Genomic DNA, 26,577 nt, shown 5'->3' with positions numbered 1-26,577 from the left:
TGTGGCAGTTGTGACAGTGACATCGCTGTGACAGTCGGCGTTGAGGCAGTTGCCACGGTGACCGTTGTTGCTGTAACAATTGTCATTCTGTGTGATTGTTGTCGCTCTCGTACTCGTCTCAGTGACAGTTGTCCGTGCGAGTGACAGTCGCTGTGCCAACTATCGCTGTGACAGTTATCACTGTAGCAGCTGTCGCTCTAGATGTCGCTGTTGAAGCAGTTGTCGCTGTGACAAGTGTCGCTCTATGTTGTAATTGTCGCTGTGGCAGTTACCTTATGTATATCAGTTGTGGCAGTGACAGCCATCGATTTGACAGTTGCTGTTGCGGCATTTATCTCTTTTGTAACTGTTGCTCTATATGCCAGTTGCAACTATGGCCATAGTTACTGTGATAGTTGTCCACATGTGCGGTAGTTTTCATAGTTACACCGACCTATGCAACAGTTGCTTAAGAGGAAGCTTTAGCTCGGGCCCAGCTCCGACGCGGCCTATTCAAATACATGTAAACGCAAATATTGGCAGAAATCGATAATTTTCAGAAAGCGAAACTATCAAGTTTACAACTCTGTAACTCAGCCATTAAAAATAATAAACCAATTCTGTGAATCGCGTCTAATAGTACATTTAAAGCGGACAAAATTGATATGTTACACATGAATGTAAAAAAATTTGGTAATATGGAAATGCAGCTTTTGCAGAACTCTTGTACACAACGTAACAAATTCACGTAAGGTGTAAATTGACATATTGAATATGTCCGATTTGAATTATCTAATGGATGCCGTTTACACAACCGCGATATCTGTTTTTTATGCAGAGCTATTAATTTATAAACTTCGTGTGTCTATTTTTTTCAAGCTTTCAAATTCTTGAAAATCTTTTTCATAAAATTCAGGCCCTAAATCGAAATTCCGCTACCGACAGTCACTACAATTTAACTTTCTCTCTCAAATACAGCAAATGTCATTAAAATCGGTTCAGGGGTTATTTCAGAAAAGCGTTTTTTGCGTTTTACATGTATTTGAATAGGCCGCGTCGGAGTCGGGCCCGAGCTAAAGCTTCCTCTTAAGGTGGTTTTTGTAACTAACCTTTCGCTGGATGAGGTTGTTGTCGCTGTGGCAGTTGCTGCTGTCTATGACAACTGTCTCAGCGAGAGTTGTCATGTGACCACTATCGCTGTGCCAGTCGTCACAATGAAGCAGTGGCAGCTATCGCTTCCATTACATCGGGCTATGAGTGAGTGAGCAAGTTTTTGTAGAGGCTGTTAATTATCAAGGGCACCTTCACGGGCAATTATCGGTTCTCTACGTGCCTAAAGAAATCGCTTTCTCGTTCGACTATCGCGAAAACTTCGAAGAGGCCTGCTCTTTCATCCATAGCATATTGCTCTCTCTTGTGACCGCTTGCGATGTAAACACACGATAATGTAAACAGACACGTGCTTGAGTACATGCCATGGTATTAAAGGTCAGGAGCTACTCTGGCAATAGGTTCGTATCAGTGGCGTGGCAATGTTTACAAGGCAGCCGCTGTTGATATGCGACGTGCACAATGGATTGCGAAGGAAAGCTATTCGGCGAAGCGGCGATCCACGTCGAAAGCAAACTGAAGCCCTTACTGACACACGCTTTGAAATATTTGGCCAGCTTTAGCGTCACGATTACGAGCGAATTGTCTATGAGATGTAGCATCAAGTGTTGAAAGAGTATGTACAAGGAAATCATAGATCATTACACAGCCAAAGGAAGAATCTTTCCACCTCCGCATCGGTCTCTCTCTCTGGAGGACGCTCACATGTCGCAGCGCCTCCAGGGAAATAATTATACACCACCATATTGTCTCTACTTAACTCAGACGAGGGTCTATAACGACGTCTTCTGCGAAATTTGTAAAGAGAAAGCTACGCCAGACCATGTAATACTTTGGGAGCGTGCTGGCTCCCAAGGGGCCAAAGAAAAGATTGACGCTAGAGAAGCCTGGGAGGCCTTGCTCCAGAGCGAGGCTGAAGACGACCAGCATCGAGCAATCCACCTGGCTGTTGAGGCTGTGAAGACTCACCGTCCTCAACGCGCAGGGACTGCTTCGTCCTCCCCGCCTTACCTGCGTGTAAGGCAAGAGGGGGACACCCAAGCTCGGTGGAATAATCAATCAATCAATCAATCAATCAATCAATCAATCAATCAATCAATCAATCAATCAATCAATCAATCAATCAATCAATCAATCAATCAATCAATCAATCAATCAGTGAAGGAATACGAAGATCTGAACCCATCCTAGTACCCATTGAAGACGTGTTCAGGATATGTTTTTTCCCCCTATTAATACCAATGCCTGGTTGGGTTTCCTCTGTCCCGACACCTAGAGCGCAAAACAGCCGGGAGCTATCGAACCAGTCAGTAATGGTTAGGCCTTTTTCTAAGGGCAGCACTTTTCCGACCGTGCCTTGCAAAACGATAATTGCCGTATTATACACGAAGTCCTTACACCAGGCCTGACCAACTTACCATACACTTAAGAGCCCGCGAAAAAGGAGCCGAACTAAAATGGCTTGCGCGTTCGGTACAGGCTTTCCCTTTCGTACTTACTATACGAAGAAACGGGAACGCAGGGTTAATCTGCAGACCAGGCGCTATCACGCGCCTTCTTCGCCTGTCGCTACGGTTGATATACGGGTCGGGAGCTCGAGGGCGTGTGGGAACCGAGAGGGCGACCTTGAAATAATGGCAAGCGCGAGAGACGGGGTAGGTGGGGTGGGGTGCGAAGGCGCATAAGCGGCCACTACGCTCCTGTACGCTTGAGCGTCTGCGCATCCCGCCAGACTTAGCGGGAAACGGGTTCAGTGGGTCCCTGGCCACACAACCATCCGGATCGCGCCGTTGTCTCGCCAGTTACGCGCAGCAGAGCCAAGGATCCGAAGTCTGCAAACGCGGGTGCTTGCACCGGAAATGGCTGTAAGTGATGCTGGTTGACGGGTTATCGGGTTATTCTCGGTTGACGTTACTTGCGCAATCTAAACGTTGCACAAAGAGGAGAACATTCTTCCCAGCGTTTGAGATGTCTGCATCACCTCTCTGCGTCCCGTTGACACCGTGTCGACAAGGTAGATGAAGAATCAAGGGGGGCGGCCGTAGCTTTCACAGTTCTGCACGGAACTGCTGAGAAAGAGTGTACGGTGGCGGTTGCGACGGAATCGCCTTTCCGTGCAGGGATTCCCCGTAGGCAAGCGAAGCCGACCCAACCCTTCGCGAACGCCGCCCCCTCGACTGCAACCCCCCTCCCCCCCCCCCCCTCCCCACACACCACGCACAGTAACATCCCGCCTTCTTCGCCTTCCCTCCCGCTGATTACACAGTGAACGAATTACTCGGCTAGTCGTTGCGTCATCGGGCGAGACCCTGCGTAACCGAGACAGCGGGTACCCCCTTGTCCCGCCGCCGCCGAACTTCCCGGAACAAACAGCGGCGCGGTGAGAGTGAGGAATTCGGGGCTCGATCCGGCCCCTCCTATCGCAACGTCTCGAAAGCGTCGACTTAGGTCCGCTTTCCGAGGCCGGAGTTTGATGCAGCTGTGGGTAGTGGACGCCGTGTCCGGGAATTTTGGGCATTGCCCCCTGCGGCCGCATGCTCCTCAATGCACCCGCACGTAGCTCAACGGACAGCAGTTTTAAACATGATGTTTCAGAAGATCGCACGAACTTCAAAATGCTTTGAGTTAGAAATGTCGAAATGGCATGCCGTTTTATAGCTACGCGTATTTACGGTACTTAGTCGTAACGTCTAACAAATGAAGTGGTCGCTGAGAGACATGAATGCGGCGCTTTAGCGATTCCTCGTAGCGATGTGTTGATCACTCCGCCGTCTTTGTGATGCCACGTAATATGAACGAGGTGTCGTGATATAACTCAGCCGAAAGTAAAGTTTTTTTTTGTTGTTGTTGTTTACGCTCATAGGATGTCGCAGAATGAAACTGATCTCAGGAGAACTGCAGGACTAGCGCTTGGTAGTTAGGCGACGATTCCTAGCTCTTCCTGTGGTGCCCTTCTATTACTTGGATATCCCGCTGCGCGGAAATAATTTTACCTCGAAAGTGAATTTTTTGAGCTTTGGTATTTTGATTATCTGCTACAAAAAGAGAAGCTGAAACACAGTATTACAAGAGGGCTATGTGTAACGTTGCAGTCACTATAAACACGGGACGTCGTAAAACTGAGTTACTGCGGCTAACATAAGGCGCTCTTCAGCGCGGTGTCGTCAGCTTGACGGAATTTCGCTACCATCATTTTTCACAAATAGAGAAAGGAACGCAATAAGGTTGGCTTTTAAGTTAATTGAAAGTTACTCGCATCATACTCACGCATGTATATTCATGCAAAGACATCCCTGCGCCAAAATGCCACGTCCTTGATGCTACCGAAAAAAAAAAAATAAGCGTATAAGCCACGTGGTGACAATACCACTGCTCTGTCACTGTAGTGGCATATCTTGCGTAACTAAACTTTGTAACAAACTTCACGACCTTTTTAGGCTTGTGTAGCGCAGCTCAGAATGAGCAAAAAGGAAAGTGGAAGGGGTACCGAAAAGGAACCGAGACCAGCCTGAGCGCTCACTCTGTTCACCGTTTCTTTTCATTACCCCTTCCACCTTCCTTCTTGCTCTTTCTGAGCTGCGCTACAAGCCTAAAAAAGTGCAAATGTCGTTTTGCGCGCTTAAAGGCGGTGAAGCAGAGTCACGATAACTACCTACTTTAAATTTATTCTACAGGAATACAGACTTTGTTGCTTTTTTTGTGCAGCCGTTGGAGGAACAGCAGAATGCTGTGTTGCCCGAAGGCAGCGCCAATAGAACGCAAGCCGAACGCGAACGTGAAGCACCATGGACGCACCAGAACCATGAGCTTCGTTCTCGTCAGCTCTACGGAAGCGGACTAAGTCATATATATATATATATATATATATATATATATATATATATATATATATATATATATATATATATATATATATATATATATATATATATATATATATATATATATATATATATATATATATATATATATATATATTGTTTCGTATAACGAAACCCGAATATATAATACGCCAACATTTCAACGCAGTGAGTTACCTGACTAAACGCTACACGCCCAATTTACCACTGATGTGCAGAGTTGTTTCTTACTTTATGCTGCATGACTATTAATGCCACTCAACATATTTTTTTAATGATTTAGTTCAATATATTTCTTTCGGAAGAGCAGGTACGCGCAACGGTATCCGCGGCGCCATTTGTCCAATATTTTGTCTTGTGCCGCGAATTTCTACACCCGTCTTTTCTGCTTGTACAAAAATACCGAACTGTCGCACATGCTGAAAGCGACAACTAGCACGTATTTGTTTTCCCCAACCATTTCCCAGGACGCTATCGTGGTTAAAGCTACAGATACATTCGCACATACACTTTCTCATACTTATACAGTGCAAGCTTTTAGTACAGCGCTCCGCGACTCTTTCCTGCATCCGACAGTTTAATTAAATGAACCTGCACAATCATACAGTAGACCTACGTGGCAAACCGAAGCTTGAGAAATGGTGAATTCAACGTTACTTGTTCGTTCCTTTAGCGGACGCTAAAGAAGAACAAAGAAAGAAATGAGTTCAGACTAACAAAAGAACCTTTAAGAACTATATTCTCGTTCTTTTGCACAAATTGGTTTGACTATTAAGAAAGAAAATGGAGGTCGTAGTGGCATTTTTTCATATTTCTCGTTCATATTCCACCAACGGCATGCCAGTGTGACGACAGGTATCTAAAAGTATTCATTTATTTTTCGCGTTAGGGGCTTTCGTAGGTGAGTAGAAGTCCTTTAAACTTGGTAAGCTCAGTCTGGTTTTTCTTTAGTACAATGTAGACAACTTTCACCTGTACAAAATTAACTAGGCCCAAGCAGGTGGCTTCAAAATGTATGACGTCATGGTGTACTCTTCCCGGCACTTCAATGCGGCGTTGCCTACCGTTTTTCGGTGTTGCATTTTTATGACTGAACAAGCTGGAGACTTCTCACGGTATCAGTGGCTTTATATTTTATTATTATCTCTTTTTTTTGCAAGGGGGCGGGGGGTAAGCTGTCATCTTAGGAAGGAAGAAAACAAGAGGTGAAAGGCAGAGAGGTTAACTATATTAAGTGTATGGTTGGCCAACATCGTAGAATGACAATTTACTAACGCAACTGAAATAATGTTATTTCCCTTTTTTGTGTTCCTTCAGTGTGTTTCTGGTGAACTGCTAATATATCCCAAATTATTTATAAAGTTGCAAGGAGCATTCGTAACGTGGGTGGTTGCACCTAAAATCTAAGCACACGGGCGTTTTCGCATTCCGCCTCCACCGAAATGCGGCCGCCGTGGCCGGGATTCGATCCCGCGACCTCCGTGCTCAGCAGCCCAACACCATAGCCACTGAGCAACCACGGCGGGCATACAGTTTTCCTTTTTCTTTTTCGACGCATGAACACGCTCATCCGCACTACGCCCACTGCTCACTACGCGCCCCATGCAAGTCCCAAACCTTCGAGTTCAACGGGCACAGACGCCCCTCTCCTTGAGCCTCGCAGGGAGCTGGCCAATTTCGCTCCGAGAACTAACTGCGTGTGCGGAGGTGGCCTTGCTACGGCCACAGTGACGACGGTAGTAGTCCTAACGATCGACGTCGGCATGCACTTGTAATTAAAGGCATCCCCCGTCTCGTGCTTCTCCGCGTAGGAGGAATGGGAGGGAAAGGAAGGGGAGGGCGAAGTCGCCTTCACCTTCATCGAGTTTTACGCAGCGAAGCCCAGAAGGAGGTGAGGAGGCGAACCAAGGGCGAGCGACCACGAAGAATCGCCGCTGAATTAACTGAATGAAAGATAAACGTTTAGGTTGGCGCCCGACGAAGAAGGTTCGTCGACTGTTCGACGGAGAGAAGACGGCGCGCGATTTTGACGCCATTCTTCCGAAGATTCCAGGAGCGGGATCGAGAGGGGGGGGGGAGAGGGTAGGAGGCGGATGAGGGGGTGTTACACATAGTGGGGATCCTACATACGTGCCCAACTCCGTCTCTTAAGCGAAGAGTCGCTCACATCTGTAGGCAACCTATTATAGGTTGTACGCGATCGCTGCTCCCTCTGGGGAGGCAAGTGAGACGCAACACCTTATCTGGACATTTGCGCGCAGTGAAGCAAAAGCTACCTTGTGGGTTCCGTCAAACCAATCAGTAAGACACGAACAACGCAGAGGTTCGCACGGAAATGAGGACTCCCTCAAGAGGGGTAGAACAAAGTATGTCCAAAGCTAGGAGCCGATGTTTACGCTGGGGGAACTGTCTTTGCCAGGGCGACGTCTCGTTCCTCTGACGAAGAAGAGTCCCCCTGACGAAACATTGGCGTATAACGCTTCCCTGGTTCAATAAGGGCACTGTTACTAACAGCGTTCAAAGAAAGAGAGAGAGAGAAAAATAGAATAAAACGTGATCATGGAGCATCGAATTCCAAGTTCCTGTTAAAGGGAAACTAAAGAGAAACACGATTTCTACTGTATCGGAAAAGTACACTTCTACAATATCAAAACCACCGCTCTTACCGCGATAAGATGCTTGGTAAGCCGGAAAAAGCGCGATAACAGAAGACGGGTGGCGACGTCTCCTTGAAGTTCCCGCATAAACTTGCTGTCACGTCACGGATTTTAACAGCGTCTTCTAGGGCCTAGGTAATTCTTTACTACACTGTGTTCCAAGTGAGCCAAAAATTGAACCTAGCGAGTTTCGAGAACTTTTGTTGAGCCAAAGAAATACGAAAATACGAAATACGAAAAAGAAATCAACTTTGAAATCTGTGACGTTACAGTGACGTACCGGCATAAGAGATGCGGCGCGAAGGTCAAAAACTGAAATTTTCACCTTCATTTTCTCTCCTAATAATCAATCCATTATTTCGAATTGAACCGGAACCCGTGTTTCCAAAGAACGCTTTATTCGGGCAGACTGATTTATTGTTTCGCTCTAGTGTCCATTTAACATAGACTGCTTGCATGGCACACTCTGAAGTCAACATGAAGGCTTATGTACCACGCGGCGTTACTCCTTCCGTGATACCTTTATTCATATGGTGCCGAGCACATAGGGTTTAGTGGTGGACAATAAAGGAGGCACTTCTTTCTTGTGGTTATTGTTCCAGGTTGCCCGACAAGACCCGTAGCCGTGGAGGCACTACCCACTACAGGTGGGACGCAATTCTCCAGGTGTCTTGCAGACCGGTGGCCAAGCAAGCGGTGCGGAAAACGGGGGTCGTCGGGTCCGCGTGAACAGAAGAAAGAATCTACGATGCAAAAGAAAGAAAGGAAGGAAGGAAGGAGGAAGGAGGAAAGAGAAAAGTAGAAGGTAGGGAGGTTAACCAGAACAACGTCCGGTTGGCTACCCTACACCGGGCGAATGGGAAAGGGGAAGGCATAGATCACAGGGAGAGAGAGGAGGGAAGGAAAGAAGGAAATTGCGGCAAGTTCGCTGACGCGTGTGATTTTTCAGAAGTTGCCTTAATAGTCACAAGTGGTTGCACAAACCCGTCGTCCTTAAGAAACACAAAAGCGCCTTCACAGCTTTATGGGCCGACGGGCGATGAGGGCGGTGTTCCAACAGCACCTGCACAGAAAGGAAGGAAGGAAAAAAGAAAGGGACGTAGTGGGAAGTGGCAGCTTGGTAAAGTGGCAGCTCAGACAAGAAGAAAGAAGCAGTTAGAAATTCCCCATGGCAACACAACGGCAACATGGAAAAGAAGGCCCGCACATCCTTATGCAAGAGTTCCGAGGATGCGGCTCGTGGTTGCTCGAAGAGAATTAGGTACATTGGAGATGCATGGAGATTCTTTTTAAGGAGGAGCCTTTAAAGGAGGGGTTTAAAGAATGGAACAAGAACAATCTATGGACGTAGGCAAGAAAAATGGATGCGAAAACGTGTGGAAAGTCATTAGGCCAATTGAGGAACATACCGGCACCTTACTCGCTGTTCTCACAAACGCGGCCTGAATTATAGCCTCGGAAGAGGGGGCGGAGCACACCCGCACGTTGGGATTCTCGGAATAGGTGTGCGAGTTGGTTTGAAAAAAAGAAAAAGAAAGAGCGCAGCAAAAGAACAGAGGTTTCAATAAGCTGCGGTGGACCACTGATGGCTGAGAGAGAGTCAGATTTAGCCGGTATGGCCGTGTCCGATGATTGAGAGTTTACACATAATTGTCAACGAATCCATGCAGGGTTATTATGAATCAACACGGCAAGATGGGCGAGTTGGCGATTCAACATGTTCCTATGGCTTGGCAGCGCAACCCGGACGAAGGACGAGAGGAAGTACACAACACGAGCGCAGACTAACAAGTGGTTTATTTTTTCAAACAAGGGATTATAATATACAGAAAGTGTAAACACGTGTATTACAAGGGTGTTCGCCTATCTTGCCATTCAAAAAATCAGTTTCTTTATCCTGAAGAGTGATAGAATTCTGGCTGACGCATGCGCCTGAGTTTACATGCATGAAGTAGGCTTCCACAATCTCGCGGTTGATTGGATTGATATTTTTATACAATATTTCCGTTTGTTCAAACATAGGTTTGCATAAGCAACCTCTGTAATTACTAAGCCTTGGTTGCTCTTCTCAACTACACGTTCTCGAAAAATTAAGACGGACGAGAAGGCTGAAAAAGAGAACTATGTAACTTTCGGGGTTGGTTGCTAATGGCCGATTAATGTGGTTATAAAGCTCAGCCTCGCTGACACCAAGTCGCAGAGGTGCGGTCTCCATTGACTTCCGCCGTGGCGAAGTTTAATGACGGCCACCCAACTCTCAGACATGTGTGCAGAGAGAACGGAGAACAAGCAGTTATTTTAATCGGGCAAGCATCTGGTTGTCTGCCTTACGCAGGAGTAATGGAAAAAAGAAAAGGAATGGCATAAGATGATGAGAGAGAAAGGGACGACGCGATGAAAATCGCCACATAGTCACGTGAGGCCGCATCCGTGGACCAAAATGCTCGCTTAAACGCTACGGTTAATCCCCGACAAGAGGATAAAGAACAAGTGTGAAAAATTTGGGGGACGCTTTAGGCTTCGCCTTTAAGAGTGGAACGCGATAGCATTTCAAAGTTCCCCGACTGCTTTTCTCATGCTTCCCGGCAACTGGAGCCCATGTACCCGTAATGTTTGCAGTTTTGCTGGTCGCGGACGCTATGCGCGAAGGCGGGCTTTGTAGTAGAAACGCGGCCTCTAGCGTGGGCTGCGATGCGACGGAGGCGAGCGCCAGCTGGAGGCATTGTAAAGAACTGGGCGCGCTGCTCCATGGCCCCCAAGACACCCATCACGCTGGCACGCAAATGGGGGACGCTGCGGCCGGTTTGTGTGTGTGAAGGGCTTTCCTTGGGTTTTCGCGTAACAGAATTATGTTTTCTCGTATAGTGGAATTATAATCCGAGAGCAATCGTGTCCGTAGGTTGTGTGTAAGACGTAGTTTACGATTTTTCCACGTATTTTGCCTTGAGGAATTCAGTCAGTTCAGTAAATTCGTTGCGTCACACGGTGGGCCTGGGTATGCGCGGTTCCAAAAACTGTTTGTCGAAACGACGTCTGACGCCGACTCGGGGCACCGACGCTGGATTTTCCGCGACACGGGCTCCTTAACGCTATCGCTTTAAAACTGTTATCACTTATCACCGTTGCAGAGTCTGTCGGCTCACCGCAGTGACTACGACGCGTTATGGGTTATACTACATATGGCGTTGAGACTGTTCACGTCGCAATCATGCCCTGTAAGATCTGGCGCGTAGAACGTATGCGTCAGTTTACTTCTTGAATGCGCTTATTAGCGAGTGCCAACAGCGAAAGTGAAGTACGCAGAGAACTGAACGCTAAAACATTTCATCACACGCTCCGTGCGTCAAACGCAGCACACTAAGAGAGAAATAGTTGAAGAAAAAAGAAAGGAAGCGAAGTCGATCAGGACTCAGCCCGATTGGCTACCCTATATTTGGGAAAGAAAAGGAGATGGGAAAAATAAGGGAAGGAGGGAAGCCCAGTGTTGATGCGGCCGGACGTAGCGAAGTTCTCTGCTCGATATACCACAGACGGTAGCCCATTCCGGTATGGCCTTCATAAATTGCTTCAGCGCATTTGTGGCCTTCTGCAAACGTGTTACGCGAGGCGAACGGTTGCAAGATTTCGTCCAACGAGTGGGGCCTTCTCGCCTAGCTGGTCTAGAGCTGTGCGCAGGACAAGCCTTTTTTCAGTTTCAGAGGACGGGCAGTCGCCCAGAAGGTGTTCTACAGTTTGTTCGCCGCCACCACGTGCATAGCATTCAGCGTTGTCGGTACTTCCAATCATGAACGAGAGTACGCGCCGGTCAATGACACGGCGAGGCGTGAGCGACACAGACCGTTAACTTTCCCCCACTGTGGGCGGTCTGTGATAGATAGATAGATAGATAAATAGATAGATAGATAGATAGATAGATAGATAGATAGATAGATAGATAGATAGATAGATAGATAGATAGAGAGATAGATAGATAGATAGATAGATAGATAGATAGATAGATAGATAGATAGATAGATAGATAGATAGATAGATAGATAGATAGATAGATTCTTTGACTATGGGACTTCCTCCTGCATACTAAATACTTGTAATTTGACCCAACTTCTAATAATAAATTCTGATTCTGATATATATCTATAACCAAAGGAAAATCCAAGGCACGTGTGACCTTGAATTCTGTACAGGACTTCAGCTTCCAGCGCTCCATTCCAACGGCACTTGTCCTCAGCCACAGCGAGAATGTCGAAATCAGAAGCCGCGACAGCGTCGCTTCTGGCTTCCACCGTGAGACCCTCGGAATATAACGTCCACCAAAGGGTTACCTCCTCGGTCGAGCGCGGGAAACAACCTCGCCCCATTCCAGATAGACAACTCGACCGCGCAAGCGGCTGTAGACGGCACGAACGTCTCGGCGCTACACATACGGCACGGCTTGCACACCTCCCCCCTTTCCCCTTCCCGCTCTCAATAAAGTTTACCAGCGGCAGCAAGCACGTGATCTGCGACTTCCGCTTGTCTGAGCTCTCACTCACACGAGACGGCGGGCGCTGGTGGCGGCCATAATTTTCAGGGCCAAGGTCGGCCGCCCTTGAGGGGAGGGGGGGGGGGGGGGGGCGACCGACATGTTTATGGCCGTTCCACACCGCGGCTTGGGAAGCAAGCGATCAGCATATGACCGTTTCTCCCCTTTGAGAGCGTGAATGGAGACGTCATGAAAGTGTGTGCGTGTGTGTGTGGGTTGGGGGAGGAGGGGGGGGGGGGGGGGGCCTCAGGAACGTGCACCACGAGTGAGCAGCAGGAATTTGTCCTCGGGTTCTTGTCGCAGGTGAAGACGTTGGAGATGCTGCTACACTTGCACGCCACGCAGTCCTCTGCCCTGTGCAGACAATCGTGTCTAACGAAGTGGAATGAAGAGCGAAAGAACGCCTGGTGAAGCGTATCTGTAACACACAGTATATATATATATATATATATATATATATATATAGTATCATAAGAAGCCAACAAACAAGGACACCAAGGGCAATACACGGGAAATTACTTGTACTCGCTAATTGAAATAAAGAAATATTAAATTAATGGAATTGAATTGCGACGCAAGTTGTTTTTTCATACACTTTCAATCCAATTAATTTATAATTTCTATGTTTCAATGCGTCAGTACAAGTAATTTCACGCGTGCTCTTCTTGGTGTCTGTTTGTTGGCTTCGTATGATATGATTAACAAAAATCGGGCCCCTCGGTTAAGCCCCTTTCTTCTTCGTCGCTCTCTCACACACACACACACACACACACACACACACACACACACACACACATATATATATATATATATATATATATATATATATATATATATATATATATATATATATATATATATATATATATATATATATATATATATATACCTTACAGGCCTCTTGACAGGGCATTGAGTAAGGGGGGGTGATAAAAGTGTAAAGTAACCCGTCAGTGTACAAACATACGTTGCAATTTAACACAAAGACATGGAGAGGAATCGATGATAATGTGGTATGACGGCAAATATAAGGTGGGGCAGGAAAAAGGATAACATGAAAAAGAAATGTTGGTTGACATTATACATATCGCAAAACTGCACACAAGAACTTTAAAGTATACAAATCACAATGACAACAGTAAAAAGAAAAGAAACTACAACCAAAAACAGACAGCCAAACATTCGGATTCTAGGCGCAGGAACAGTTGGCAGTGTTTCAAAGACGCACAACGGTAGGGCATAATAAAAAGTAGTAACTAATCACGTGCGCAGTAAAAACATTTATCAATATAAAGAATGTAGTCGGGTACAATGTTGGATACTGAAAAAACAACAACAGAAAAACACGTGAAATGGTACAAAAAATGACGGATGTCTTTGGTCTTAAAGCTGTAAAAATAACAAATAAATAAATACATGGGTGGAATACAGGAGATGGCACAGGAAGTAAAACAAAATTGGAAAAAGAAGGGGTAAGTTTTTATTGCGAAAAGAAAGAGTGCAGAAGTTGACGGCAACTATCGTGGTCTGGTTCGGATGCGATGTTGTTTGGAAGACCATTCCACAAACGTATGGAGCGAGGAAGAGCAGATGAGTTGAAGGCGTGAGTTGACCCATATAATCGCTTGAAACTTAAGTGATTGTGCAACCGACGCGATGTAATGGAAGGAGCATCAAGGTGAAGTGGGCACGGTCTGTGGCTGTATGCGTATTTGTGAAAAAGGCATGAAAGGGCAATGTCGCGACGAGCACTAAGGGGTCCAAGTGAAAGATTGAGCTTAATTTGTGTTATGGTGTTATGGTTGCCATAATTGCGTGAAATGAAACGGGCCTCCCTATTCTGAACTGCTTCAAGCATGTTAATTAAATGATTGTGGTAGGGGGACCAGATAGATGCGGCGAATTCAAGCTGTGGGCGAACGAAGGTCTGATAAGCCAGTTGACGAACGTGAGTGGGACAGTTATGTAAATTTCGACGTAAATATCGTAAAGATTTTGAAGCTTTTGCGCATACGGTGGTAATATGGTGAGACCAGGAGAGGCAGGGTGTGAAATGAATACCAATGTGCTTATAAGATGATGCCTGCGACAGTTGGTAATTGTTAATGGTGTAGCAGTAGTTGGAAATGTTTTGGTTGCGTGTGAAGGAGATTATTTTGCATTTTTCTGTACTCAGCGACATGAGCCATTTTTTTACACCAGTTGTTAATGCGGTAAATATCGTTTTTACAGTGTTGAGTGGTCGTCGGCACAGGTTATTGGACGATATATGATGCAATCGCCAGCGAAGATTCGCATGCAGGAATAAATGTTTTGTGGCAAGTGAGAAAATTCGTCCTGGTCCGGGACGAGGACGAATTTTTCTTCAACTCTGAAGCTTTTCTTTCGAGGAACCCGTATGGGTTTCCTTTGTAGCAATTGCTACGAAAGGGTAGCTGAGGGCTACAATGCCGATCGCGTCTCTATACGCCATTCGGCCTGCTCTTGCACGCGTTGTGTTTTAGATTGTCCACGCACAAGCAAGTATGATAGCACGAGGGGGGTCCTCAAGTGCAATAACCAGTGCGTCCGTACGTATCAAAAGGTCCGGTGAGGCTGTATCACGACGGTGAGTTTGTCTCTTTATTGTTCATCCACAATAACTAAAAAACGATTATTACTATACCGCGATGGGTTTTGATTTTGTTGGTATTTCGCACACCGAGCCATGCGAGGGCATACCTTTTATTATTATTATTATTATTATTATTATTATTATTATTATTATTATTATTATTATTATTATTATTATTTGCTGCTGTTGTTATCGCGCGGCATGCATGTTCTGTATAGTATCGTTATCGGCTTTATCAGGCGTCCGCTATTGAGATAACCTGGAACTAATTGCCCGTTGTGTGAGACCGTATTATCGCGTTCGCTTACGCTTGCTGCCAGAATTCAGTCCAGGCCACAAAGGTGTTTCTTAAGCATGGGGGTGATGTTCCGCCCACGGAGAGATACGGGCCGAAAGCTCGACACGGTAAAGCACCTGATACACCGCAATTAAGGAGACGCAAACTGCGCAGTAAAGGAAGGAAGTTATCCACGTAGGTATACGCCGCAGCTAGCTCGCACGGGAATGTGATTAGAAAATGCTCAAACACTATCTTTAGCAGCCAGTTGCGCCAGTGATTGCGAAAACATGGGTGCAAGCGAGCTATTGCCGTTGGCGCGCTGTCTGAAGGAGGGGAGTCGAAGTTCAGTAACACTTCATTTGGGCCTAGCTGGTACATAATTCTGAACTTAACGTTACAGCGCAAACACCTAAGACGAGCCACAATAAGAAAGACACGACACACACCGGCGCTGTGTGTTACTGTTAGTGTATGTGTTACTAGCGCCAGTGTGTGTCGTGTCTTTCTTTTTGTGGATCGTCTTAGGTGTTTGCGCTGTAGCGTTAAGAGTCGAAGTTTGTCGCCGTCATAAACGAACCTACGCAATTAGAGAAATCATTAAATATTTAGTGTCTATATTAGCATGCGCACATTGCGCGTTTTCTTCCTTCATTTTTTTGTGTTCAGTGATCCTTGAATTGCTTACGCTGAAGTGTTACCGTACAGTGCATTATCCGTACGGCTGATGTGGCCAGGCGGCATTGCCAGAACTTCATAGTTTCGAAACGACTGAGCAAGACGGCTACAAAACGTCTGTGCCAAGAACTACAAAGCATTTCGAACAACGGGAGCACGAACAACACTGTGAGCTGTTAGAATTCACCATTGCCATGTGTCCGAAAAAAAAAATGACCTTCTGCCCACATTTCGATTCGCCTCTGTGAACAGGGAGGAAGCGCCTGCTCTAACGTCCTCCATGGCGGCGCGCCGCACTGAATCCACAAAATCATCTATACTCCACCAATTGTTCGTTGACACGCGAGAATAAAAAATAAAAGCATCTGAAAGGTCCATGAAGTCTGCGCGACATTAACATTTATCGTTATCGTTGTGTACACGAAAGCACGCAAGCGCAAAGCGGAAAAAAAAAAAAACGAGATGCTCAGTACAGCAAACTCGGAGAGCTGGCGGCTAATTCTTAAGATGGACACCACGTCCAATTCTTTTGACGCAGAGATGGGGAAAAGAAAAATACAAGACGCAGGACGCTAAAGACGAGAGGGCGTTGTCCGCAGCATTGCAGTGGAATGAACAACGAACGCGACAATGCGGAACCAACTGAACCAGCAACCGAGGTGAAAGAACAGTGAAAGAACCGAGTCGCACCACCGGCGACTGGCTCCTCAAACTGGGAACCACGTTTCGTTTACTTCGAAACGCGGCGAGTAAATGCGCAAAAAGAAAAAGAAAAAAAAGAAAGCACGACACGGACAGATACAGCGGAGACAAACATTTGCGAAGTGATTCGAGAAGGCAACAGTGTGCAACACTTTGGCAACGCAACTGGGGATTTGCCGCGAAGGCGGCCGAAAAAAACAAAATAAAGCGCAATGACTTAACGAGACACATAACGCGCACTGCCTTTCCGGCTTCCGATCGATGGCTTGGGGACGTGAGACTAATACGGACTGCAAAGACGGCTCTGCGCGTAAGCGGGCCATGGGCGTAGCCTTTTTTTTTTTTTGCCTTTGTGCGTGAGCCCCGAATCGACTGCCGCTGGCTTCGTTATCGGCTCGGCCTTGGCCCGAATCTCGCGTTACGGACCGGCGAGGCTGATGCAACGGAATCAATAAAAACACGCAGGCGCGGTATAGGGTTAGCCGGTGAGGACTGCACACACAGGCGGAAGTAGCGAGAGTACATACACTGGGAGGCTCGTAGGTGTATTATACGCGTACTTACACGTGAGCTGCGAATGGAAGTCAAACAAACGCGAGCCCCTTGTATACGTGTTGCGGATGGAAGCGGTTCGCGCCCACCGCCCGTTGTCTCGGAACTGTCGGCGTACTTCTCTGATGGCTCTCGCGCTTTAGGTAATTGCGTCGGGGAGCTGGCCGCTCGTTTTGTTCGTCGCGAAAGGTGATACACAGCTGGAACCGACCGCGAGAGCAAACAAGGGGGGAAAACATTTCTTTTTTTTCCGTAGCTAGGAGTGTTGCCATGCGGTTGTAGTTTGTAACGATTCACTTTGTTTATCGTCATTGTTTTGTCTTTGTTTGGGTGTGTGGCCCGAGCATCGAGCGACACTCTTGTTCGTTGCACAGCACTTCCGGTTCACCTCCTGAGACGACCGGGGAGGAAATTCGATATGAATCAGAAAACTAGAAAAAAAATAGTACAGTACAAAAGCAATGCGTTTCACTGTACATATGCTGTCAGAGCAAAAGTTTAGTTACAAGTTGAGTTACTGAATTTTGTGGAATAATTAGAATTACTCAGAAATCACTGATCACCGCACACCAACGTACACAATCGTAGACTTTAGAGACCCGCGACGTGAGCAGGACATTGGCCGAATTCCTGGAAACCCGGAACTATAGAAAGCGCAAGTAATGACGTCACTAATGACGTCACGCACAAGAAGGTGACATGATATTTAACCGGCTAACTGATGGAAAGCACTTGCCTCCGAGTTCGGTTCGTGCGAACCGGAACCGAACACGCAGGACCGAACAATGATGGCCCAGATTTTGACAGGGTGTGCTTGGGTCTACTCTAACTGTTCATTGTTAATTGTTCATATTTAATTGGCCACACTGCATTCTAATGTCGCCAAGGACTATGCCTAAAAGCTTCTGCCAACTTTTTTTTTGCGCAAACATGGCTGGCGGAGAGCTGGACTTCGGTTTCTCCGCCACGAATGAAACATCTGCCGGGATTTGCAAATATATTTAAGCTATACATCAGCTGTTGATAAACATTTCTGTGTCGCCGGAGTGCCTTTTACCAAATTGAGTTCTGCGAAAGTTAGAGGCGCGTTATGCACGAATTATTTCTCTTGTGATTTCGCGCTGCTTCTTAATCACACTTCTTACAAACAAAATTGCATTGCTGACCAATGATACCGCAAATTTTTTTCTTGAAATCATATGGTTAGGCAGCCACGAGCCCCTGGGTCTAGGTGACTTTATGGGGCCCACCACAAGGTCATCCGTCGATACCTTTTTTTACAATAAAGTCTTTACTCACTTACTTCTTGAAACTAGTGCGCCTCACATGCAAATGTGCAGCTTTAAGTGCCTGCGTCTCGCATATAATTGTTCTCATTATTTGCCAGCAATGAGCGCATGGTGTGCTCCCTTCTAAGTTTTACGCAATTTTCCATGAAGTGCTTGCTGCAGGTAACATAATTCTAGCACTTGAGCTGGATTATGCAGAAAGGCGGACATTATAGTTGCACGAGAAGTCAAAATAAATATTCAAAGAATTAACAAAAACTCACCAATTATGTTCCTAATTGATTACTTAACGGCACAAACTGCAAGTTATTAATTGCGGCTCGTGAGTTTGCAAGGCACTTGGAACTCACGAAGCTTGGAACTTGGAATGGTTTTCCAGAAGAGCACCATGCAGTTTGGAGATAAGCGCCATCAAACTCGCCGTAAGAATGCCCCGTTGGCCCACTTACTTCTTTAACAAAACGCTCTTCTACGCGTTGCAGTACAAGAGCAACTGGAATGCCCATGCGTTTCGTCTTACACTTTGAGCAATAACATCTAGGATCGGCTGTCATCCTGGAAATTCACTTCAAGTGGATCTGTTTTGTACTCGCCCGCTGCAATTCGCAAATTGCAACACGTGCCGTAAGCTAAATAAGAAGTAAATTAGCGAATTTCTTGTATTTACAAACCGGAATACATAGCGCAAGAATGACACAGGAACAAACAGGAACACGAGACGAGCGCTAGCTTTCAACAATTGATTCATTGCAGCCGGTGAGCATATATCTACTCACTGGGACGCCGCTGCAACAGACACACTGAAGGGAAGGAGGAAAAGCAGTCATTTGACTACTATGCCCGAGAATTCAAGCTCGTTCTTTGATCAAGACTATTTACCTGATTATGTGTTTCGATTTCTTCTGCCAGTAATGTCCACCTCTCCGCGAATAATCCAGCTCAAGGATAAGAAGTATGCTAGCTGCCCCAGGCGATCTTTAAATATCTTGTAAAACTTAAATATGATGACTCCGTATAGTACGACATCCCTGCAAAGAGAACTGGTGGTAGACTAAAAAATCGTGTGCATTAAATCACGTGTGAGGATAACTATATATATTTGAAAAAAAAATAACGATATCACACACACTCTCCAGAACACATCACTGTGTTTCCATTAAATACCCCTATAACGCTGCAAGGCAACCCCTTCGAATTTAAGTATGTCATGAGCAAGCACTGAAATGAGCTCGAATCTGTACTAAGGTTTGACAAGTTCACGAGAGCAAAACCAATACTAGAATGAGAAGACCGGAAACCGAGGTGCGCAATTTTGTGTTAAGCACAACCTTGTGAAAGCAGAGGACGGCATAGGGGAAATCACTGCGTTTTCAATTGAAGCGCAGAATTAACAAGATAAAGGGAAACGAAAGTGGACTAAAAGACGATTTTCCGCCGGTGGGATCCGAACCCACAACCTCAGAATTAGGCGTGAGTTGCACTACCAAACTGTGTTGCGGCAACGACTGCTCCCACGTGTACATTCTTGAGCATATATGTACCTGTGCCCAGTATGTACAAATACGTAAATACCTAATGCTTTCACAGCAAACGCTTTTTCTGTCTCATTCATTCATTCATTCATTCATTCATTCATTCATTCATTCATTCATTCATTCATTCATTCATTCATTGCTGTCATCCTTAATTGGCATCTTAGCTTTCCCTTGCCTTCTCGTAGTCAAGCCTTTGGCTGAGAACCAGCGATTAAGTCGATCGCTGGCTATTTTAAAAGAAGACACTACTTAAGTGTTGCAACGTTGGTGAGGTGCGGACACAATTACTCAGCAGAAACGCTAGTGTTTTTCTTCTCGTTTTTTTTTCCTTTTATTCGCGCACGAAGCTCGTGACAGCCGTGAAAAACAGAGTGCTGTCCTTGGTTCCGCCTGCAGAGACGATTTAGTGGAGCGTCGGCGATGCGTTAGCTTTGGCATCGTTTGCGAAGTCAATCACTAGGGCGCGTCTCACGTGACCTTATAACTGTTCACACCCGGGCAGCGCATGCGCCTTGGATTCCAGGACAGCATAGCGGCGCGAATGCACCTAAAGCGCCCGTATAATTGCTCTCCCAATCACACATTCGCCGCTCTTCAATGACACCCCACGGCGACTTCTGCAGAATATTTTTCTAAATCGGACACCCTCTCCGGCGTCTATTTGATTGCACTGGAGGTGTAGTCTGTAAGTGTACAGCTAGTGGAGTTGTTGCCCATTTCGTATGCTGCTGAAGTCTGATTGGCTGGGGGCCCCTGTCTCCCTCCTGGCGCCGAACCCCAGCCCAGCCAATCAAAACTTAAGGAGCAGACAAAAGAGATCGGACACTTACAGAATACCCCCCTTCCGCCCCCCCCCCCAACTTTTGCATTGATTGACGCTATTGACTTCTCAAGCAAGTCCTGGTTGTGAGAATCCCCGGAAAGCGTGATTAAAGCGCAGTGTCTTCGATCAGGAGGCTGCGCTGTGCCGCACTCCACAGCAGTACAATATAATTAGAATTGCGTGTAGAGAACCTGGAGTCTTCAAAAAGAAACTAAGATAGACACGACAAGCTGAATGCAAAGAAGTAAAGAAGAAAAAAAGTCGGTGTAGGTTTACAGAGAGAGCGAGCAAGAAATTTGGTAAGAAAACGCGTATGATAACACAAAGGACAGTGCGCCTTTCTCTTTGAGGCCCGAGACGACCTGCATGAGGGCTAAAAAGTATATATAAAAAAGGAGGCTATACACGAGAAAGAATCCTGGAAGGACTCAGCACATTGCGATCATGGAATGCCAATATATTTACCAATCCAGAAGTGCAAGGATCGTCCACAAATCTAGAACCACTGGGGTGCAAGATTGATGGGAGGGAGTGTTAAAGGGACACTAAAGCAAAAGACTAAGTAGGTTCGCACTGACAAAGTATCGTTTGAGAACGATATTGTCAGTAATTTCGCGATAATAGGTTCATTGTTAGATGGGAAAATGAAGCCCAAGGTTAAATTTTTTAAATTAGTTTTTAAAATTTCGCTTCGGAACAACAGCAACAACGTAGGTGCGTTAGTTTGACGTCATAGATTTCGAAGTCTTTCTCGTGTTTAGACCACGTTGGGCCTCAGTAGAAGTTCCCGAAACTTGCCATGTTGAGTCCTTGGTTTCTTTAGGACAGAATGTAGTTTATTTTTCACCTGTAAAGAAATAACTAGGGCCTAACAAGGGCCATCAAAATAATTTACGTCACGATGACGTGCTCCTGGAGCTTCAAAGCGGCGCCGCAACACGAAATTAGTTTTTTTTTTGCATCTTCTCTGGCTTGTCAAAGGCTTTCTCGCGGTGAGAGTGGTGTTTTCCGTATTGTAGGAGAGTAAGTTACAAATGCAGGTGAAATCATTTTTATCTGCAGTGTCCATTCAATGGGTCAGCGGTCGACATAAACGAGAATTCGTATCGGCAGAAAAAAAAAAGTCGACATATTGCCGAGGTTGTTGTAGGCATAAGTAAAGTTACACGATGAAGAAGAAATAGGCAGTAGGCTAGACTGCAATCGATATCGTAATGCCCGATTAGCTCAAACGTGCTAGGTAGGTGACTATTTGTCGACACCTCGTACCAAAGGAAATACTCGTCAGAAATCGTGAATCGTAACTATTATCATATCGTCGAGGTAGCCTTTCGAGTCAGGGCCACTCGGTATTCATAAGCACGGAAGTAAGCGCCCACACTTGTTCGAATAAGCCACTCAGTGCGCGTGCTTCGACAATCTTCTTTCAAACTGGCGTCCATAGGCATTCGGATCTTCATAGTGCAATACATAAATGGAGAACAAGGCACATAGCCTAATTTGTCTTTGTTATCCTTTCGTTTTCGAATTCTCTGCGCCGCCTCATGGATGACGTCCGGTGGTTCATTCAACAAAAGCTCGTTCTCCATTTTTTGATGCCACGCTGGTGTAGCTGTTTGTGTGCGTCTCAGTCGGCTGCGCATATTTGTGCGCTGGCGGTGTGCGCCACATCGGTCGTCCACCCGACACCTAGGGGTGCCACGTCTCTGCCAGACTAACACCACCCGTTTCTGATTAACCCTTTCAGGTGCCAGCTATTTCTGTTGATTTAAAACTTATTTTAACCCCATTTCCTAAATCTTCAATACCATAAAAAGACATACAGCTGCGGAAGATCATCAGAATTTTTTGTATTTCAAGAGAAATGCCAGCCTCTGACTAGAGGGCTTAAGCAGGAGTGGTTATATACATGACGAACAATACATATGAGTACAAGGTGCGAAGCGGGAGCAAAACGAAATAGCACTGAATTTGAAAATGTGAACAGCGTGTCATTTTCAAAAAACGTAGCATTTAACGCTAACAATGTAAAACCATTCAAGAAGAAGAAAATGCAAACTGCCCTTAGCGCTAAGTTGACGAACACTTAAGAGACAGAAAAACAAAACTATTCTTTCAGGAGTTCTGTCAAGTGTGCAGAATGTGGACTCCGCAGAAAAATTCACTGAAGGAACATCTGATAGAGAACATCAACTATTTCATCTCTAGCAGGCTTCAAAGGCACCTACTTATCCAGCCACTTCAAATTATGCCTCGTGCAACACATTGTGAAAAACAATGAGAGACGTGCATCCGCTTCGTACGACAAACTCGCGTCGAGCAGAAGTACCCGACCGTCTACCTTCCCACTCATTCTACTAAGAGATTTTATTCAAGCTTGTAGCACAATTCTCATTAGAAGTGTTTCAACCTGCATGTGACGCATTTGAAATACCATTACTTTCGTCACTGATTTCGCCGCTGATGCACAATCTCGGCGAACACAACTGTGCACACATTGCCTTAAAGGGTTAAAGTCGCAAGGCCTCTCATTTCTGTTTAATCCTTTTCGCCAAGCTTTCGGGCTTGAAAGTTAGGACAATCAACGGGACGCTGCGTTATAGAGGAAGGTGTCGTAGGACGGCTGACCAAAAAGAAAGGCACTGGGTACGTCTGTGCGGCGCCTATCCGCAGCTTTATCAGCACTAAAGATAAGGAGGAGCCTCGAGAGATGCTCGACTCATCAAGGACAGCTCCGTCCCGCCCGCACACGCGAGGGTACGCCCGTATCGTTCTCCGATTGCGCGACAGTGAAAGTGTAGCAGTGAAAGTATCATGCGAGACGTGTGTAAATGAATAAGGCGAGAGCAACAAGGGGCCAGAGAAATGCACGGTCCCTCGGCTGGGCAGAGATAACTCTATTCACGGTGAAACATTCCTCGAGCGATAAGATGTTCCGCGGTAAGCCAGACGCGCCAAAGAGTTGAGGGACGATTGCTCGATAGGGCAAAACTGGGCCAGGGGGGCGTCGGGGAGTCCGCCAGACTGGCGTCGGGGGTCCGATACTGCGGTGCAAATCGCGACACGAGTTCTTGGAGAGAGAGAGATCGGGCTTCGTCAGGCTTTTCAACACCTTGTTGCAGTTTGGTCAAGAGCGTCTTCTTCCGTGCCTTGGAGTACTCAACGCGACCTTTTAACCCTTTGAGCTCCTCATGCCTGAAAACTGCTCAGCAACGCACCGCTTTTAAACTCGGTGCTCCTCACCCCCCTCCTCCTCCTTTTCTTTCTTGTTTGAATGCTTCGGTTAGATTATAAGGTCAGCATCTCAGATTGAGTGGAGAGAATAATTGGATCTGCGTGATCCTCCTCCTAAAAAAAAAAAAGTTTTTATTGGTCGACACAGAAAAAGGTCTGATTTATTTATTTATTTATTTATTTATTTATTTATTTCAACACGTGGCAGCCCAGAAGGACAACCGCAGGGGTGGGGCTGAGTACAAGATACATAAATGGAAAAATCATAAGAAGCCAACAAACACTGACACCAAGGCCAACATTGGGGAAATTACTTGTGCTTAATAAATGAAATGAAGAAACGATAAATTAATGGAAATTAAAGTGGATGAAAAAAGTGGCGAAATACGAAGGTTGTGGTTTAGGTTCCCGCCTGCGGCAAGTTCTTTTTTCATCCAATTTAATTTCCATTAATTTATCGTTTCTTTATTTCATTTATTAAGCACAAGTAATTTCCCCTATACTGTCCTTGGTGTCAGTGCTTGTTGGCTTCTTATGATATGACTAATAAAAATCGGGCCCCTCGGTTAACCCCCTTTCTTCTCGTTGAAAAATTGAAAAATAAGATGTAATACGAAATCCGATAATTCACAACATATAAAAGGAATTGAGCTCGCCATAAAGACAAGACGTGACCGGGCATTTAAACTCTACTTAAACGCCTCGGTGGCGATGATGAAAAGTATTTATACTCAACTTATGATGGCGTCTAGGGGGTGTGATGTTGTTGCTGAGTAGATGAAATCCCGCGGAGTTAATCAGCTAGAGCACGCAAGAACTTTGAAGGTTCTGCATCCTGGATTTTTGGGTGCACTCGCAGGGTTCGCAAGGCACTTGACCGGTGCATTTCGTCCTGTGTCATGACAGGACGGCCTAAGCCAGATTGGTGGGAATTAACCCCTCCCCCCGCCCCCCCCCCCGCAAAAAAAGAAAGAACTGATGGGGATAGTGGACTTGAACTACTCCCATACTCCTAATGAATTCTGATTATACATCCGGAGATGACTACGTTACCTAATCGCTACTGACGTAGTTTTGAAAAGGAGGAAAAGCTGGGTACCCGATTGAGTAACGGAAGGCGGAAGAGGTTAAGCGATCCAGACGACGTCAGCATGTAGTGGGCGATTGTCCTTTTTTTTTCTATTTTCATTATGATAACCCCAACTCTGCAGTAGACATTCTTACATCATCCTTTCTTATTTTATTAGATTTTTCACACTGTCTTTAGACTTTCTTCTGGGTTCTGACCATATTGTAAAGCATATCTTGTGGAAAAACAAACTATAATAGCTTGTTTTCTGTTTTGTTTTGTTCTTGTTTTCTAGAAAATAACGTTATTTTAGGCCCTCGCCGTGGCTGCCAGTCTAGTTTTCCAGGATTTACTTGACCAGGACTTACTTGACTTGACTCTGGACACTGGAAACTGTGCATTGAGTAACCCTAATTGCTCGTTATATGTTTTGCATCCTCCTTTTGTCCCCAAACGCCACAGTATAGCTGGCTAGAGGATTGTACCTCAGGCCGGCTTCTCTGCATTTCGTACCGTTCATTCTCTCTCTCTCTCTGTAATTTGTGTACCCCACTCCCCCCCAGATTTAGACGACGATGGCGGCGGCTTCTCCCGTCTTTCCGCATAGCTTACAGGCAGGTCACCAGTCGTATAAGGAATCGGCTTTAATTTAGCCCCCTGCCTTAAAGGGACTGACAACTGGCCAGAGCGTGATGCGAGCCGTTGATGGAGACGAAGTGACCACGATTTACAGTGGCTGAATCTAGCACGCTGCTCGTCATTTAAATAGGAGTGCTAATCTTAAGATGTCTAGAAAAGTCACGAAAATATGCAGTAAGTGGTGCGAATTGGCTGTGAAGCCTTGTCACTTTAGATGTATAGTATGTGAGATTACTGTTCGCAAGTCGGCTGTCGTTAAGTACAGCGTACTTATTAAGGCGAAAGCCTTAGATGGCTCATGGGTCGAGAGAGAGAGAGAGAGGTCATTAGGGAAAGGCAGGGAGGTTAACCACGCTGAGCCCGGTAGCTATACTAAGAAAGACGAGGACCGGGAAAGAAAACACAAAACGAGGACAGGGCGGTACTTTATCAGCGGTCAATATGACATGCAGCAAACACCAACCAGGCCACACTCAAGTTCTTCTGGAGCCTGGTAGGCTACTCTGCACTGGGGAAGGGGGAAATTAGACTGAAAGAGCAGAAGGAAATTCGGCGACCGTCCGGCGCTATGGCAGCAAAATTCAAGCGCATAGGCCAGTGAGCCATCGATTTCTTTATCATTAAAGAACTCGATTACCTTTATTTGCGTCGAATGGACACATTTAAAAATAATCGGTATGGCTACAAAGGTGTCTGCGTGTGGTTTTCCCGGTTTTGTTCATATTTGCCGAGCAATGTACACGTGTCTCATGACGTTTTGAGGAGTACATAAGTACGCGTGCGAAAGGTGAAAAAAATGTTGAAAGTTGAAAGAAATGTGTGTTTGTCGAATTTGCCTTTTCGTGTCCCTCTCATTCTGCCTGCGCTACAAGTAGAAGGCACCATGTATACAAGCCCATGTAGCTGTCCTCGACGATTAAAGCGTTAAAGTAAAAAAAAAAATAATTCAGTGAACCTGCGTATGTGTCTTAATGGTCTTCATATACTTGCCAAGAACCGATCTAACGTGCCATTAACCACGGAGAGCGAGTGGCGAT

At 45.9% G+C, this 26,577-nt stretch overlaps 1 protein-coding gene across 7 annotated transcripts in view; it reads right to left on the bottom strand.

Annotated features, from left to right (window-relative positions):
• LOC135905116 (uncharacterized) overlaps positions 1 to 26,577 on the bottom strand; it is a 595,563-nt gene that overhangs the window by 95,529 nt on the left and 473,457 nt on the right. For 3 of the 7 annotated variants that reach the window (XR_010565320.1, XR_011515103.1, XR_011515104.1), the window contains one exon: positions 2,058 to 2,100. The exons of 3 other annotated variants lie outside the window; for them this stretch is intronic. Coding sequence is in view for 1 of the 4 variants with exons in the window: in XM_070540274.1 (XP_070396375.1) it covers positions 1,846 to 2,100 (255 nt within the window). In the remaining 3 variants the exon portion in view is untranslated. Of the gene's footprint in view, positions 1 to 919; positions 2,101 to 26,577 lie in introns of those variants that run through there. One more of the 7 variants, XM_070540274.1, reaches the window with a different exon arrangement.

Source organism: Dermacentor albipictus, chromosome 6 (assembly GCF_038994185.2).
Source record: "Dermacentor albipictus isolate Rhodes 1998 colony chromosome 6, USDA_Dalb.pri_finalv2, whole genome shotgun sequence".
Classification (NCBI taxonomy): Eukaryota; Metazoa; Arthropoda; class Arachnida; order Ixodida; family Ixodidae; genus Dermacentor; species Dermacentor albipictus.
This window is presented reverse-complemented; position numbering and strand designations above follow the sequence as displayed.